Source organism: Nesoenas mayeri, assembly GCF_963082525.1.
Source record: "Nesoenas mayeri genome assembly, chromosome: 4".
NCBI lineage: Eukaryota > Metazoa > Chordata > Aves > Columbiformes > Columbidae > Nesoenas > Nesoenas mayeri.
The window spans coordinates 64,419,985-64,438,489 of record NC_137540.1 but is presented as its reverse complement, the minus strand read 5'-3'; the positions used below and the strand labels follow the sequence as shown (position 1 = coordinate 64,438,489).

At 37.4% G+C, this 18,505-nt stretch overlaps 1 protein-coding gene across 1 annotated transcript in view; it reads left to right on the top strand.

Annotated features, from left to right (window-relative positions):
* EVC2 (EvC ciliary complex subunit 2) overlaps positions 1–18,505 on the top strand; it is a gene marked incomplete at both ends in the record, with an annotated part of 72,691 nt that overhangs the window by 39,942 nt on the left and 14,244 nt on the right. Inside the window, 5 exon segments of the mRNA XM_080344133.1 lie at positions 2,577–2,752; positions 6,129–6,288; positions 7,556–8,020; positions 11,042–11,242; positions 12,550–12,672. Coding sequence (XP_080200259.1) covers positions 2,577–2,752; positions 6,129–6,288; positions 7,556–8,020; positions 11,042–11,242; positions 12,550–12,672 — 1,125 coding nt within the window.

Here is an 18,505-nt window from a genome sequence, read left to right as displayed (position 1 = left end):
TTAACACTTTTATAACTAATTTTCTTATGAATAACTTTTAAAAGTATAATGCCATCATTATGCACATCTAGATTTCTGGACAACGGTATATTGATGCGTACGCATAGCCTTTTTCTACATCAGCGAATTAGATGTGTTTGCCACAACATTATATTCTTAGTGCTGACTTTTGTTTTCATGTGTAATATTTCCAAAGCACCCAAGTACCTAAAGCTTGTCTTTACTACTCAGGGAAAATAAGACTAGTAGCTAACCTGTTTCGTGCAGAAGAAAGAAATTTGAAAACATACCTACACCATGCAATGGGAAATTCTGCAATATAAATCCCCAGTCTTATAGTGTATATTTTGATATATCTGCACATCTTGGGGCTCTCCTGTAATCTGTGTTGGTGCAGCTCTGCCCCTAAGCCCTTCCCCGCAGGATGGTCTGAAAGCAGATTTGTGCTTGTGCAGCAGACTTCTGGTTCAAGGCCTAATTTTACTGGTGTTAATGGCGCTCTTAGCATAGAATCATTTATATTGGGAAGACCTTTAAGGGCATTGAGTCCAACCATTAACCTAATACAGCCAAGTCCACAGCTAAACCATGGTCCCAAGCACCACATCTACACATCTTTTAAACGCCTTCAGGGACAGTGGTTCAACCACTTCCTGGGCAGCCTGTTCCAATGCCTGACAACCCTGTTAGTGAAGAACTTTTTTCCTAATATCCGATCTAAACCTCCCCTGGCACAACTTGAGGCCATTTCCTCTCTCCCTATCACTTGTTGCTTGGGAAAAGAGATCAACCCCCACCTCACTACAACCTCCTTTCAGGTCTCCCCTCAGCTTCCTTTTCTCCGTGCTAAACAGCCCCAGTTCCCTCAGCCTCTCCTCATAGGAGTTGTGCTCCAGACCCTTCACCAGCTCTGTTGCTCTTCTCTGAACACGCTCCAGCACCTCAACGTCTTTCTTGTAGTGAGGGGCCCAAAACTGAACACAGGATTTGAGGTGCAGTCTCACCAGTGATAAGTACAGGGACGATCACTGCCCTGGTTCTGCTGGCAACACTGTTTCTGTCTAATACAAGCAAGATGCTACAGCATGATACAGAAATGCCAGAGCACCATTTAAAAAATGTAATTTCAGCATAAATAAAGGGACTTAAGCAACTAAGAGATCAGTTAGGTACCCAAATCTATTTTATTAATGTCATTTTCTGAAAGAGATCAGATGCTGTGTAATGAATGATAAGTACATTTGTAGGCCTGTCTATACGTGCATTTTCAAAACCTCCAAGGCATCAAGTGCTTTTCTACGCTGCAGAAGATGTAGTGAGCCTCTCAATACAAATATGTTGATTATTGAAATTGTGGTATGTCTAAAGTGCTATGGCTTTATGCTTTGAGCAGTTGAATATCTCTAGCGTATGCAGTCAGTGATGAGGTTGAAGAATATGTTTTTTTTCCAGTTACATTTTAAGCCTCTTGCAACAGAATGGCTTGAGTTGTTTCCTCAGGGTTTTGGTTTTTTTGGTTTGGTTTGGTTTTTGTTTACTCCATTTGTGTTGAAAATTAGTGTTCTAGATGCCAAAAATTCTGGGAATTGTTCTTCTGTCTACTTTGTGAAGAAGAATATGATTGTTGTGGTCCAAGAGGCTGAGGGCCTGGAGGTTAAAGAGGAGCATCTGGAAAGCAGGAATCATAACATGTGAGGCCCACTCCTAAAGCTAGATACTCTGTCAGATCTCAGTACAGAAAAGCCACACATTGAAGCCTGTCAGATATAGGTGCAGCAAGCACTTGTGCAAAAGATAGTTGAGCAGCAAGCAGAAGATAGAGCAAGTGAAAGAAGTTTTGGCAATGTTTTGGCTGCTCAGACATGGGTCATCTGAGTATCAGACCTTGTCATAGGTATCTGATGCTAGCAGAATGTCTGCTATAGACCACTGTGTGCCTACCTCTGGTCTCTGGCCAGACCCATTTGTAGGTACCTAAGCTATTCCCCACTGTTGGAAGCCAGAGCTTCTAAGCCAGCCTGTGTGCAATGGCCTTGGCTTTCCCCAGGCTGTGCTGGACACACGTGGAAGACTTGGCTTTGAAAATATTACTCATTGTTTATTTAATCATACAATACATAGTGAAAAAAAAAAAGAAAGAAGGACTCGATGCCACTTGCTGCTGTTAGTGAGGACATGCTGTCTTCAGGTCCCTGTTCAAGAAGACCTCTTTAGCCTGTGGGTAACTGTGAGAACAGTTCTGCTAACACTGGTAGGGTTGCATGTGTATTTAATTGTGGGTATCTGATCAAATGACCTGTTAACTCACAGTCTCGGGAGGTGCAGTCAGGAGAGTACACACAATGTTGCGGTATTCAGGCCAAATGCTCAACGTGTTATCTATTTTTTTTTTTTGTTGAAATAACAGTTACAGTGAGACTTGATAATTAGAGTTAATATAAGCTTATTGTTTTTCATTTGTAAGAGCTTTTTAACTTTGCACTGTTAGTGAACAAATCTCGTCTGAAACTCACAGGTGTTAGCTGCAATTAACATTACATCTAATTAAATATATTTGTTCATGTTCTTTCCTGTAGGGAGACATTGAAGAGATAATGGATTTTTTGCAAGCTAGCAAGAAATATCATCTGAATAGAAGATTTACTTACAGAAAGTATCTAATAAGTAAGATACACTTAAGGGATTCGCAAGCCTCTGCTCTTATAAATGCAGCAGCAACCCAGATATCAAGTCTCATTAGGAAGATGGAAAGGTAAATAGCTCAATTTTGTTTGTCACAGCCATTTGACTATATTATCTCAATAGCAATAGAATAGTCCTCAAACATCTTTTTTATCTAGGTTCCAGTGTTTTTTCAGGAAAAGTTCATAAATGTGTTATATTTTAAGTTAATTCTAAGAAAGTTCATTGCAACTAATGGATTTGTTACTTACTATCCTAGCAGACATGAAGATGAGGCTTTGTTGCTGTGTCCTCTTTGTACAGCACAGAGATTAATTGCTGGGAGTGTGTATAGTGCCTGTTTGCAATTCTGACTTCAGTGGGAACCAGATTCGTGTGAGGGTCTCGATGTCTTTATATATCTGTTATTCATGCAAATAGCCTTCAATCATGTCAAAAGTCCGTTGTAATATGTACCAGTTAAGGCCTTTTGTCTGTGTTCTTTACATGTGAATATCTGGATTTAACAGGAAAGAATGATTTTGATTCAGTTGTGACTGAATGTGTTTGAGGAGCTGGATATACAGTCTCAAGCTGAAATGCATTACTGTTTTCTAAAGACAGTTGATGAAGTTTATAAATAATGTAACTGGAGAGGATGTTGACTAGCAACTGCAGGCAATATATAAGAAGTAGAAGTTCAGGTGAAATAAGAATCCTTCCTTAGCTTTCATAAAACAGTCTTCCTTTGCTAGGGTCCAGCATCACTTACATAGTCCTCCATAACATGAAATACAAACTACTACTTTTTACTTTTAGTGCCCTCACTTCACTTTTTCTCGTAATTCTGTTGGCTTTTGTTCAGTTCAGAGAAGTCAAGGTCTGCCTCGGATTGACCTGTAATACTGCTGCTGTTGGCCACACTCTTTATCTGTTCCTTCCATGGCACTCGCTGCATTTGGGAGGATCTCCCTCTAATCATCCTTGTCATTACTGCACTATTCTTCTTCATTAAAATTCTCCTTGTTCAAAGACATTAAACATGTGCCTTCACGTTTCTTCAGTGATTAGATGTCTGATATGCTGTGACCAAGCAGTTTATCCTACAGTCTATACTGCCACGTTATCTTTCTCCTCTCCTTTTATTAAGTGTTTCAGTTCAGAGTCCTTTGGGAAGGGGCCATCTTCTAATTCTAGTACTGGAATTTTTTTAATACTGTATTTATATGAAACCAGAAAGTGAGCCTTCTAGGAATTAATAGAATACTGTTTAATGTAAGTTCCCACATAAACTCCCATAGACTTTTGTGGTGGTAGGCATTTTGCCTATGATTTTTGTTATCTGGAATTTCTAAATAAGTAGATTCCAAATAAGTAAAGAGGTTTTACAATACTGCATCATCTTCACTTTGAGGTGTGGACATATTACATTTCTAAATAAATCAACAACTGAAATGGAAATAATGTAGACTCTTTTTTTTTTTCTTTCCATCCTAAGAATAGGTAGGTATATATCATCTTCCCATTATTGTATGTTCCATGGCTTTTCCTATATCTTTCATTTGCTGAGTGGTTCCAGCACATCTATCTTTTTCTATTACAGCCCATTTTCACTGCTCTGGACAGGGATTTTAATTGGATGCGGCAAGCCTGGGTTTATTTCCTCAGTACAATACAGGGTAAAGGTGTTAAAAATAATATCTTGGTTATTATCTTGCCTCACTTCCCCACTGTAATAAATCTACCAGATATTTACTAATCTTTTGCCTTAGGTTTAATCAACAAAGGGGGGTAAGTCTTAGATTTACTAAATATAGGTACAAAATTAGGTGCTAGACTTTTGTGGGTTTTTGTTTGGTTTGGTTTTGGGGTGTTTTGGTTTTGTTTGTTTGTTTTTAACATACAATTAAATCTAACATTGATTGCTTTCAAGGCAAAAGTGACTTGTGCAAAAGATCCAAGAATGTTACTTGGATTGCTGTCAAGGTACTGAGAGTTATTTTAATCGCCTTTGCAGAAAATGAAAGAAATACAACAGATAGACATTGGAAAAGCTCTGCAAAAGGAGGCTGTCTCTGGTTGACATAACTGTGTGATAAAGCAGATCTGAGTTTCTATGCAGCACATTCATTACATAGGTGATGATGTTTTGTGGCTTGCTCAGATACTTTTGGATGCTTGAGCAGTTGGTGGATTGATGTGAATTGTGGAATCTGGCCACCATTGTTACGGTGTGGTGGCGGCAATCAAGCTAATACATTAATCTTCTGTTTTGTTTCTTTTAGCTTTTGGTTTGATGATTTTATTTGTTATAGTATCAACAAATCCTTATAAACCAGAATGACACTTTCTCCTTTCTGGAGAAGGGCTCACAATGTTTAGCCGCTACTCTAGTTTATGAATTGGGGCAGGTATTGTATTGAAACAGGGACTGCATTCACCTGAGTCCAGTCTTTGTGTGTAATGTTCATGTCTCTGAATAATGGGGATTTGAAAAATAGACCAGAAAGTGTTTGGACAACATCCAGGTTCAGGTCAGCAATTGGTGTCTTCTGCTCAAAGTTCCATGTTCACCTTTTCAACCCCACATTTTGGAAGTCTTCTCTCTTCATATGAGAAATTATAACTGACAAATGTCCAACAGCCTGGTCCAAATTAAGATGTTATTTTATTCTTCTTTTGTGTGAGAAAGATTTGGGGAATTTCTGGTGTAAATATTTCTGAAATTCAGTTTCACTTTGTGGGCAGGGAGGATTTTCTAACTGTTGCAGGCATGGCTGGGATCTTGCTTACTCTTTGAAATTAAATGCTATAGCAACTGGAGGTAGATCATAGTCTTAAATTTCCATTGGAAAGCACTTTGTGCTTAAGACTGAGAATTTACTCTGTTAGATTATTGTACTTCACTATTAATTTGAAATCTTTATAATTTTTCTGACTATGTAAATGTAATAGGAAATCTGAATCTAAATCTTTTCATGGATTATGATTGCCTTGTGTCTTTAAAATAAGTTTTAATTGTTTTTACTTGATTAGATTACATCCTTTAAAGAGAAAATTGTTTCTAATGAGAAGGAGTTATAAAAGACATCTAGAATTGCATTCCACAGGCATTAAATAAAAAATGTAAATATTATGAATAATATATAAGGTTTAAAATGTCTCATTTGAATATCACATTCCTAACTGATATGTAACTGGTTTTGCATTTGGCTTCCCTTCCTTCTTCCTGTTCGTTCTTCAGACACTTTGACTCTACCTTCACAAACTGCCTCAATTCTGCACTCATCTCTGAGATTCTTTCTGTTATCCACTTGCTTGTTTGATCCCCTCAGGTATGACTGCTAAAGAAACAAAGATCATTCTGCGTTCCTACTTTGTTGAGCCTTTTTGTGGTACTAAGTGCCTTAAATATCCACTTGCTCTTAAAAATTTGGGATAACAGGCTTCAAACACTGTTATTACAGAGCAGGTCATCTACCTGAAAGTCACTTGGGAGTGCTGCTGGATCAAGCTGAGGCTCAAATTAATTCTGTAAAACAGAAGTTTGATCATGATTTAAAACAAGAAAAGCAAAAGCTTCGCCAGAAACTCATTACCAAGCGAAGGCGGGAAATGCTACAAAAGGTAATTTATTTTCAGCATATTTATTTTCACAGGGCTTATCAGGAATTTAAAATGGAATCAGTTGAAAAATACAGTTCTTAGGACAGCGGGTAACACTTCCAGGAGCACACATAAAAATAAGTGTCCGTTGTTTTTAGCTGTGTAGCACCATGTGCTGTATTAATTATGCAGTAATTAATAGCTGTTCTTTTAGAAAAATTTTAAAGAAAGTGCCGTAATTGGAGAAACTTGTGAAGCCCCTCTCTTTAGTCTAACCTGTCCAAGGGGGTTATGACAAGCCTCTAATGTGCAGATAGGCAAAAGCCAGCAGACGTCCTGGAGATGATGAGGGAGATGGCACAAATCTGCGACAGTCATCCTTTTCTATGAGTTCCCTGGCTGTGTGTGACTTGAATGACTTCTACAGCACAGTTAAAATTCAACTGCAAATCAAAACTATTTAAACCTGTGGCTGCTTGTGGTAGAACTCATGTCATCTAACCTCAGACATGTAAAAAATCAAGGCTAACATGAGCTTCCAGTCACCTCATAATGGAAAATGACTTGCAGGTGATCTGAGATAAACAGAGGAGAGTTGTTATCCAAAGATCCCTATCTTTCTCTGCCTGAAGGATGTAGAAAAAGCAGTCTTGGATTAGGTGATATTTCCTTAGATGACCCAAGTTAGGTGAGATTAATTTTACCTTTTGTAGGATATGTATTTCAGTGTTCTCTGCTATTTAACAGATACCAATGCAAGGAGAGACAACAGATTTAACAATGGAGACGTAATTTGTTGTATTTATTCGCAGTGTAGGTAGCTTTGGTTTACCTTTCCAGTGAAATTCATGCATACTGTAAGATGGGGAAAATAAAATAAAAATCACAGCCTTTTCCTTTCTCTTTTCTTCTTTCTTTCTTTTTTGTCATCCTTAGTATTTGATACAGATACACTTCTGGAATGCTGTCAGATCATCACTTTTCAGCCAGTTGGGTTTAGGTCAAACCACAGATTATGCAATTGTTTAGGTGCTAGTCCTTCTATCTAGCAACAATCCAAATTATCACAGGCCTGTGTTAGCCCTTCTCATAGTAATCTGAATTATCACAGGCATGCAAGATGCACACAAAGCCAGGGTTAGGTAAGTCTTTGGACACTGAAAAGCAGTTTTGAGAACACTGAAGAACAAAAGTATGAAATTTTGCGTTGCTCTGTAATACATATTTAAAGAACTAGAATTTGAGGTGCTCCTCTTAACCTTGTTCCTCCTTTTGGCAAATGAATCAGCAGAAAGAGTGTTGGAAGGAGCAGCTGTCACTTGGAGACCCCTTCAGAACTACTAAGGAGGTTGCTCACTACCTGAGCCACTGGAAAAATCTTCTGAGTGATCACACCACTGAATTTGAAGAACTTACTGAAAAGCTTGACAATGAGGCCAGTGAAGAGCTGAAAGAGCTTCTTTTTAGTCTGACAGAGAAAACTGTTGAAGAGCTTAAACGTGTTCAGTATGGAGTATTTGTGCAAGAACTGGTAAAGCTCAGTGTGCCAAAGATGTTCCTGCTGGAAGCTGTGGAGGAGCATAAAAAAGAAATGGTTGTTAAACGTGAACAGCTTGAAAGGGAAGAGCGTGACAAGAGCATGGCTGCTGAGGAGCTGCTCCAGCTCACCAGGCAGAAGCTAAGTGAAGAGCTGGAAATGAGCATTTCAGAACAAAAAAAATTAAGGAGCTGGGAACAATCACTATCCATGCAAGTATCTCTCTGCACCTTTTTCTTTGTTATTATTGCAAATAGAGATGAACTAGGAGTTTGGTATGATTCTGAATGATCAAGGCGGGGGGAAGGGGTTGGTTTGTTTTATTTGTTTGTTTGTTTTTTGTTTGTGTGTTTGTTTGTTGTTGTTTTTGGGTTTTTTTGCAAGCTCAGCCCCTGCAGTGCCGGTGGATGAGCTGGCACTCCTAGTCCTGCAGTGGAAATCCCAGGAAACAGTGGTTTTGAAACCAGAAACGTGGAATGGTATTTTTATACTTCCATTTACTCTGTGTCAGGTTTCACTTGCACATCTTTCATTACTATCCTCAGTCTCTTCTCAGAGGTCCAGCACTTTAGAAATGCCATTTAGTATGTTAGGCCTAATTAACCCCACATCCAATTTCAATATATTTCTTCCAGCCACAAGTTAAGCCTACTCATCAACTTTCTTTTAAACTCTGCCACAGAATTTCCATATATTCCATAAATACACAGCACAGTAGCTGACCTCTCCAGCTCATTGGCTCCATGCACCAGACTTGGTGGATCTGGCCTGCTGACCAAGAGCCCTCGGTACTGAGCCCCGAGCCAGAGAGGCCTCACAAGTGATGTTGCAGAGAGGTTTACTGGCCTCGGATGCACCTTATGGCCATCACTACGACGTGACCCTGGGGAGGTGGGAAGGTGGGTGGTGGCTTTGCCACCATTGGGAGACCTTGTGCAGGAGGAGACCACAGCTGCAGCTGAGAGCCATAGTGCATGGTGCCTCATTGGCTGGGCAGCAAGGTCTCTGAGAGATTTGCACTGTTAGTGTTTTTTCTTATGTTTAGTTGTTTTATTACCTGAATATTTACAGTATGCAATGTCTATTTAGTAACAGACATTGTTAGAAACATGGGAACATGAAAAAATAGTCTGCTGTCAGAGTTGCAACTTTAGGGGAAGCAACTGGAACAGGCTGTATTAGGCTGTCTGCCCCTGGAACAAACATCCTGAACAAGATAGATCGAACAGAGAGAAAAAAATTAAAAAGGGGGGAAAAAAGCATTAGTAAAGGTTTCTCCTTCCTACTACTTCTATAAAGCAAAACAGATTTGCATGGGCAGTTTTGTCCATACAGCGTATTTTTAAGTTTCCCTGCTGCACAATGTAAACCCCATATAACAGAATGTAAATAAAAAACTTTGCCCATTACATTTGCTTAAAGAAAAAAAAATCCATTTGTGTCTTGTTTTGGTTCTAATTTCAAGGGCTTTGTATTTTATTTTGCATTTTAATCGCTATTCTATAAGCTATTTCAATGTATTTTCTAGTTTGTTGTATTATCTCTTATTTACATTGTTGAGAGCAGACCTGCAGGAGCAGGGACATAAATTGTATGACTGAGCATATATTTTCTGTTTCTAACTTACGATTCCATAATTGTATTCCACTCTGCAGTGTCACCTGTTATATTTGTTAGATGCTATCTTTATTTACAGCAAAGGTAAGTTGTTCGGTTTGTTGGGTTTTTTTTCCAGTAAAATACTGGAAACTATGTACAAAAATGCAGCATTTGCTCAACTGTCCTATCAAAAGCCCCTTAAAGTCTGTCACTGTCTTTATGTTCAGTTCACTGCCTGTCAATTTTGATATTTTGATGACAGATACCAGCTCTCATATTTCTGTTCTCATCTAGTTTTCAAAAAGAATTATTTTGAATGATAACTTTTCATTTTTGTTGCTTATCAGAGAGACCGTTAGTCCGCAATATTTATGAAGATCGTTAATGCTTAAGGTCCTTTATAAACATAGACATGACAAAACTGTGATTTGCTGTATTTCTTCTTCATATGAATGTAATATGGATATATAGTATGGATTATATCTTGTAAAAGTCTAAGACAATGTGAGAAATAGTTAAGTATACTGTAGATGCTTGCTTGGAGTAATATTGCCTTAAAGTAACTAATTTTTTTAAGATTAAAAACTTTATACATTAAAAATGTTTTAATTTAGGATTTAGCTGTACTTTACTGAATCAGTAAGCAGAAATAAGGATTGCTAAACTCAAGAATATTTTAGTGAAATGATGAGGTGGTATAGGCTTGTAATATACTGAATAAAAGCATCAGTCCTAATGGAACATACACTATAATGTATTTCTGAAAGAAAGCAACTTTTTAAAAAATATACTGTTTATGCTTTAAATGCAAATACATTTTTTTGGGAAACAGAGAAAGTCTCCAAACAAAAATGATGCTATTTTTTTATGAAATGCTCATACAGAAATACTTCAGTCACAGGACAGGATGAATGTAGTCAAAGGTTAGTCACGACTGGAAAACTAATTTAGACTTTAGCATGCTTTATTGTAAGTCAACTTCAGCTTGACTTGAGGATCAGTTCCCCAGAGTTCTATGTTGAGAACATTCCTTCTACAAAGTGGGAACTTTGAGTAATTCAAATTACTGATAAAATATATTTTGTGTTGTTCAGACTGCTGAAAGCTTTTTTACAAATAACAGCTGGAATCGTTGTGCCTTTGTGAGGGGAGGGAAAACATATATGAGTTTATAATAGAGACTTTTTAATTTTATTTTATTCACCTTTCAGTAGCTGTGACTGGGAAACAGCACAGGGAGGCTTTATGGGAAGCTTTCATTTTTATTTCAGCCCTAAGTTCAGGGTTTGTATTGTCTGAAGAAGTGGAAAGATTCTGTGCATAGGAAGAGTGTTAAAATTGTCTTTGGTTTTTTGTTTGTTTGGTTGTTGGTTTTTTTTAACATTCAAAAACTGTTTCTACTTGAAAATGAAGTTTTACAGTCCAGAAAGTTCCATATGCAGAATTGAAAGTATCCTCAAGGATATTTAGAACATGCTGAGCAGCTCAGTCCAGTGTGTGGAATCATTAACTGATATGTGAATAAGACAAAAAATTATTATCATTGTCATGCAAAGCACTTGTGTGTATGTCTCTTTTATGTAAAAATAACTATATCACTGAATTTTGGGCTTTTTTTTTTTTTTTTTAAACAGGCAGCTTCTGAGTGTACCCCTCTCACTTTCAGAAGAGGAATTGCTTAGAATGAGGCAAGAGCTGCACTGCTGCCTCTCCCAGGTGGACAGCAGCCTGGCTTGGCCCAAGATAAGAGCGAGAACCTTGCTTCAGACTTTCGAGGTGGAGCAAAGGGATGCAGAACTGCTGAAAGTTGATCAGAATTTAGCAACGACCAATAAACAGGTGGGACTGATGTGGGATAAGCGTGGGGATGTGCGAGGGGTTCATGAGTGTATCCGTAGGTTGTTGGCCTCGGCTGCAGGTGTGGGCCCATAGCTTCTCCATAGGTGTGACATCGATGCACACTTCTATCTGTGTGGATCAGGGACCCTAAATATAATTGTTTGGATAGCAGCTGAGTAAGTATTTTCTTCACACATGCCCACATATTTCTGCTGCTTGCGTGTCCTCCGGCTTTCCCAAGAAGGCACAGATATAAAGAAGCAGATGGGTGGCCAGAAGGGGGCTGTACCTCTGAGGAGAGTCAACTGAAATGATAAAAATTGGAGCAGTGCTGAGCCTGGCTCTGAATGTCAGGGACAAGTTAGGTGCTTTACAGCTCAAAATGAGATTACTCTGCCAGCCCCTAAACATTGCTAACTTTTGCACTAAATAAAGGAAAGATGTAGGGATTTTTTTCATGGGACTGTCACACATGGTCTCGTCCATGTAGGAAGGGGTGAGGGTTGTTTAATTCCTTCAGTAGAATGTAAAACCCATAGAATCATAAATTTTCAGTTCTTAAATAGGAAGAAAAAATGTGTTTCCTGTGTGAATTGTATCCGATGCTATCATAAAAAGGAGGACTTCCCCTTGTTTTCTTTTTGTTCAGTTGTGTTTTCTAAATGTGTAAACTAATTTGGGTTAATTGTACTAGGAATTAGCCTAGTTCAAAACCTTAATAATTTCTAAAGTACTAAAGAAGGGAAATGACTTTGTAAAGCCTTATAGTTGAACAGATGTTATCATTTCCCCGAGAGTACATTATACTTAGTTGATATTCTTGTAAAGAAATATAAAGGTCAAGAATAATTTGATTACATGGAACAGCGCCCCTTAATACTATCCTGGTTCATTTGTGATTCATACACTGTGTCTTGAAAACAATGTAGTTCTTAAATTAATATTCTTCATTCATTTTTAACCATGCTGAGGAGACGATGTATCTCTTAAAATCTTCTCTTATTATCGTTGCTAAAGCTGCTTTAAAATCAAATTTATGTGCCAGCAGTTTTCATGGAAAGAATGAATATATAATTCTGCTTGAAAGAAATTAAAAATGAAATTTCCAGCCTTGTCTGAATGTCTGAAAGGAATCTTCTGAATCAATAGGCAGCACTTTCATTTCAGAAATATTTTCTCAGTGAAAGTCATCTTGCCAAGTGTTTCATTAATTGGTGGATCTGCCAATAATAGCAAGTAATGATCTTAATGCTAGCACCCTCATATATCTCTCACAAACAAAGCATTTCTTGCTCATATTCTTACAGCTGCATTCAAAAATGAAAAAATCAGGATCCAGGAATAGAAATAAGATAGATATTCTGAAGAAATGTGTACAGGACAAAATTTTCATTTATGAAGACTCTGTGAAAGGTGAAAATTTGAATAAGGTAAGTGCACAATTTTTTCGGTACTGAGGCCAAAACCTTGGTCTTTACTAATTGAAGAATGAGAGGCTTCTATCAGTGTGAGTAAGAACCAGATAACAAAGGCATGAGGTTTAATGGTATGATGCATCTCTCTACTTTTTCTTGCACTTGTCAAGATGTTATATTTCAAGGTTAATAGTTTTGCCTTTGTTGTAATTTTTGCACCTTAGTTACAGAATTGATTTCATGTGTCACCCTTTTTCCTTCTGGTGGTTCTGGGGCTTGACATATGTATGAATGCAAGATTACCCTAGATCCTGTAGTTTTCTTAGTATGGCTTTCAGAACACGGAAGGTGCTTCATACTTCATTTGAGCAAGGCGTAGTTCTTGGACCTCTCCTAACACTACTGAAAACCCAGAAATTGGTTCTTAGATCCAAAGACTTCTTGGGTAGAGGCTGAGTTTATGTGTACAAAGCTTATTGAAAGGGAGCCTTGATTCTGGTGGGTATCACTTAAAAGGCTCTGCAGTCTAAAGTTAATCCTTAAGGAATGAGTGGGGCCAGTGCCAATACGGGATTTTGCAGTCTTTTTCCTTCACTGCCAACAGGTGTTCCATGAAGTCTTGTTTCTGTTCTTTAACCTTCCTCCCCTTGTCTTTCCCACTTGTAAAATATGGGTGATATTACTTTTGTATCTTACAATGATAGCTGTGTTAGACATACGTGGTGCACACCTATAAGAACTATGCAGAACAAACAGGTGTAATTGGTAGTCAGAATTAGTAGATAAAAAATAGTTTCACAAATGATTAGAATATCAATTTTAGTACAAATTGGACAAAAATCTGGTTTTACACCTCTTTCCTGTGCTTTTTATACTTGTATCCTGAGGAATGAAAAATACTGGGTCAATATGTTCATTCAGAAATAATTTCTCTTTATGTGAAAGCAACATATTGTTAGTATTGGTTGCAGATGATAAAAGCAAACATTCCTCTAGTCCAGCACCCAGTCTTTGAAAGTGGGAGCAGGTTCTTAGGCAAGAATGCATCAAATGGCTGTGTTCTAGCACTATATAATAATTTAATAACTCTGGTCCAAGAGTGCTTTAATCCTTTAATGGAGGCATTTAAGCTTTTGGCTTCAATACCTAATGCCCTGATCTCCAAAATATAGAATTTTTTTTTGTACTGTTACTTGAAAACACAATGGAGTATGGGCTAATGCCTTATGTTACAAAAAGTACCGAATACTTGTTTCATGTGAATATTTCCTTACAGTTTCGTTAGAATCTTCCTTTAATATTGTAAAGTTAGCTTCTCTGAGCCTCATTATTTCAGTTTTATATGCACCATCTGGCATACCTGTTGTTATTCTAATTGTATGGCTGCACTGTAGTTACAAATAGCCAATTGCTTTGGGTTTTTCCCAATGAGGAAGCTAAACTATTGTTAAGAAACATCATCAGTTCAGACATTATCGTTAGGACACAGAAGTATAAGCAATAAACTTTATGTTGATTACAGAAATAGCGTTTGGCTGTTGTAGTTCGTTACCTCGTTCTTCATTTAGAATCTTATTCTTCTAAATTTTGCATTAATTTGAATGCTTTTATCATCTTACTCTATTACCCATCTGAAGTTGCACAGCCAATTCAAGGCAGGGAAAAGAGATGATGGAGCAATACAGCCAGTGGTATTTCTCCTACCTTCACTGCTGCAGACTTCATATCATGTTGTGAGTTCTGTCTTGCTACAGGATGGCTGTAAAATGTTTTCCTGTTAATGCTTATGAAAGCAGCAGTGGAATGTGTTTTGTATTACTGTAAAACAGGCATGACAGAGAAGAGCAACTCATAGACAGGAGGTAGTGAGCTGAGAGGCCATGGCAAGAAGTTTGAGTCTTAGAGCACCTGAGAGTAATCATTAACCTTGCTGTGAAGATCTTCAAAAGCAGACTATATCTACTTCTTTTGTGTTTCATGGCTGTTTTGAGCTGTCTTGCGTGTGAGGAAGTAACTATTCCTTTCTGAAATAGTAGTTACCTATCTCAGAAGAAACACAATGATAAAAATACTGTCATTCTTTAGTCTATTTTCCCTGCTGTGCTTTAAAAAAAACCCACAATACTTGAATGAAAAATGTCTTTGACTTTGCAGGTTATCAAGTACATTTTGAGATTATTCCATTTATTTGTAATATTTAGGACTGAGATAACACTAGTTAGCAATTACTCTGAACTAAACATGGAATTTAGAAGTCAGTGCTTTCAAGCAATGGACTAATAATAGTGCATTTACAGCATTGGCATTTTTTGGTGTAGTTTGCATGTTTCAGGTGGAACCATCAGCAAATGTTTAGACCTACAAGAGTGGGTTAATCATAGATAAAGCAGTTTGACACTCCGACAATATTATGTCAAATAGTACAATATCAAGCAGTATTTTACAGTCTTCTGTTTGGTGTGATAAAAGGCTTCAAGAATGGCCGGGTGATATTAGTTTATAATTAGTTTCTAATTTAGTTTGTAATCAATATTTGATCCAGCTTTTTCTGAAATCACCTTCTATGTCACACTGAAGTCAGGTCTACCTGCAAGCTTTGATTTTTCACAAATGTATTCCTGCTTGCAGAGCTGTGATTTCAGAGCTGACAGGAGGAAGAAAGAAACTCGGGTGGCTGGGATCGATAGTTAGTACCAGCTCAGTAATACAACATTATGTTTGGTTAAGAGCAGTTAATTTACTGTATGATGTTCAATAGCTTCTGAATAATAAAGCTGAACATCGTTCGCATAGAATGGTTTGGGTTGGAAATTACCTTTAAAAGTCATCTGGTCCAAAACCTCTGCAACAAGCAGGGGCATCTTCAACTAGATCAGGTTGCTCAGAGCCCTGTCCAGCCTCACCTTGAATGTCTCCAGGGATGGGGCATCCGCCACCTCCCTGGGCAACCTGGGCCAATGTTTAACCACCCACAGTGTAAAAAATTTCTTCTTTATCTCTAGTCTAAATCTACTGCCTTCTAGTTTAAAACCATTACCCCTTGTCCTATTGCAATGGGCCCTGCTAAAAAATTTGTCCTCATTTTTTTTTATAGGTCCCTGTTAACTATGGAAAGGCCACAATAAGGTCTCCCTCAAGCCTTTTCTTCTCCAGGCTGAATAACCCCAACTCTCTCAGCCTTTCTTCATAGGAGAAGCATTCCATCGCTCATATTTGGGCACACTTCACATATGACTTCATGCTTTGTAATATCCAGATAGTATCTAGTTTTGGAGTTTGGGCCGCAAATCTTAAGATTCATGGAATATACTGAACGTATCGTATAAACATCTGTTATACAAAGTCCTTGACAAAAGTATAAGTGTTTCTGTCATCAGTGGCATCTCTTTGCCTTTGAATTCAGCTGCAATTAATATACACATTCTTGTGTCTCCTTATAAGTGAACTTGAGTTGTCAAACTGCATTTCCATCCTTATTCATTTTAATGCGTTCAAACTTACACTAAAGGTCATCACTCCTTTAGTCATTCATCTATTCATTATTCATTCATCCATCCCCAGATCTCATATGTATATAATTAATTTAAAAACATTGTGTCTGAAACTGAGCCTCCTGTGAAGAAAGAAGCACACTTTCAATTCAGTTGTGTGCGCATACCTGTCAAAATATTTGTGTGATTGTTTTAATCTACATTCTAAAGGTTTGTAGCACATCCCGTTCCTAAACCACAAAGGCAACCTTCAGATATTACTTACTAATTTTGTGTCATATAAAACAAATCATACCTCAAGCATATATTTTTCCCCTTTTTTGAGATATCATAAAAATGTGTGCACTCTGGCAGTCAGTATCTTAGACATGTAAACAAAAGCTGGAAGAAAAGAAGAACAAGCTCCTCATTGTGTGCATGTAGTCATAACTCATTCAAGCTAGTAGTGTTGCAATAATTTCTGTTATTTAAGAAGCTGCCTTAATACATTGAACAGGGAGCATTACATAGACTTAAAGCATAAGTCTTTTTGAAAATAGGCCTATTTCCTTCTAGTCAGGTAAGTCTACTTGATCATTTTTTTTCCTGTTCCTTGAATAGGTACTATTGTAAAGAAGATATATAAAGCATTTAGTCTCTTGCAACAAAAACGTTGATTTTTCTCATCTGTCTGCATTTTCCTGCTTTTAAGTAAACTCAAAACTGAATGTTGCCAAATTTTTGAAAGGTGACTTGTGGCATTAGTTGTCCAACCTGGTTTGTTTCTAACATACATTGCCCCTTAAAGTGATGTCTGCTGTAGTGAAGCATCTCCCTGAACAACTTGCTAGGCAGCAGCTGTTGTTATTGAAGTGTTAAGTGGCTGAGTGAATCGGATATAAATTTCTTGCCTTCCTTTAGAACCTATTTCTTCTGGTATTTGTTAACATGTCTGTTTTACTGCTAAGGCCTCACTTCTATTCCGTTCTCTCACTTAAGAGTGCAACAACTTTCACTGCTGGAAAGAGGACAAGTCAATGGTAACTTCGCAACTGAGACTTTAAAAAATTAGACAGCTGGATAATACAGCTCTGAAAATTGCTTATTGCTTTTGAGGACATTGTCTTGTATCACAATTAATTCAACATCCCTTTTAGAACAAAAACTTGAGTTGTATTTGAGAAATCAGTTGTGTGCACAGGCTACAGAAACCAAAATGCCTCAGCTTCACTTTAATAGGTTTCTTGCCTGCCTGCAAAGAATGTAGAAGATTTATATAAAAATATATTGTTATTACTAATATTATTATTGAATTTTTTCCTATTCAAAACTGAAACATATAAACAAGAAATGGATATTTCTGGATCTGTCCTAAGGTAAATGTCATCTCCTTTTTTTTTTTTTTAGCAAATACTGGAAAGCAGCTCAGCTCTTTTTCCATAAACTCCCGATTTTGGCTGTCTGTTTTGCTTTTCACTGGAAATCTCTCCTCATGCATTCCAAAATAACAGCTTGGTTTTTAGCATTTTGCTCACCGTATATCCAGTATGATCTCTGAGCTGAATTCTCATCCTAACCCAAATATCCCATATGTTTATTTGTAACCTGTATGCTTACTTATTATTTAGAGTTTCACACCTACATTATTGAAATTCATTTGTTAGATTAACAGTAAAGCTGAGAGACAATGTCTGTCTTTTGACATGGAAATTTGTTAAAAATATCAAGGAAATGAATCTTGCCTCTACTTTGTGTCTGTAGGATGATTCCTTACTCTTGTCTTATAATTGGCTTAGTTCATATTAGTGGAAATATTTTCTGAAGGTAACCTTCCATTTCTTATGTTCAAGGACATTCCAGATGATGTAATGGAGACTTTGGAGAATATCACATGAGCGTGCAATATTGCAAGCATATTTGGTTCCAAATCGCATTTTAAATTTAGCTCTGTCTATTGGATAATAGAATTTGTGTGAGGCACAATCGCTGTTAGCAGGTCTCTTATCAACAAGATTTCCAGAGAAAATTCATGGGCATCATGTTACATATTTATTATCTTTGGATTCTTATAACTTGGTGGAAGTCTCCTTAAATGCTCCTTTAAAGTCAGTGGTGAACAGAGTCAATAATGTAGAATTCTGGTTAGCGTGAATATAAAGCTAATAAGGTCTTAATATCTTGTGTACATACCATCTCTATTTGTGCAAAAGATATTCTGAGGGGCAAAACCAAGTCTTGTGCCAATGGGAAGCCATACAGTGTGTGAAGACTACAGTTCACCTTTATAGTGGTGGTGTTCACGGTTGCAGGGCAAATATTATTGGTCTTTGTTATCTTTATTTTGTAGACTCGTAAAACTGTAGAGAGATTAAGACTGT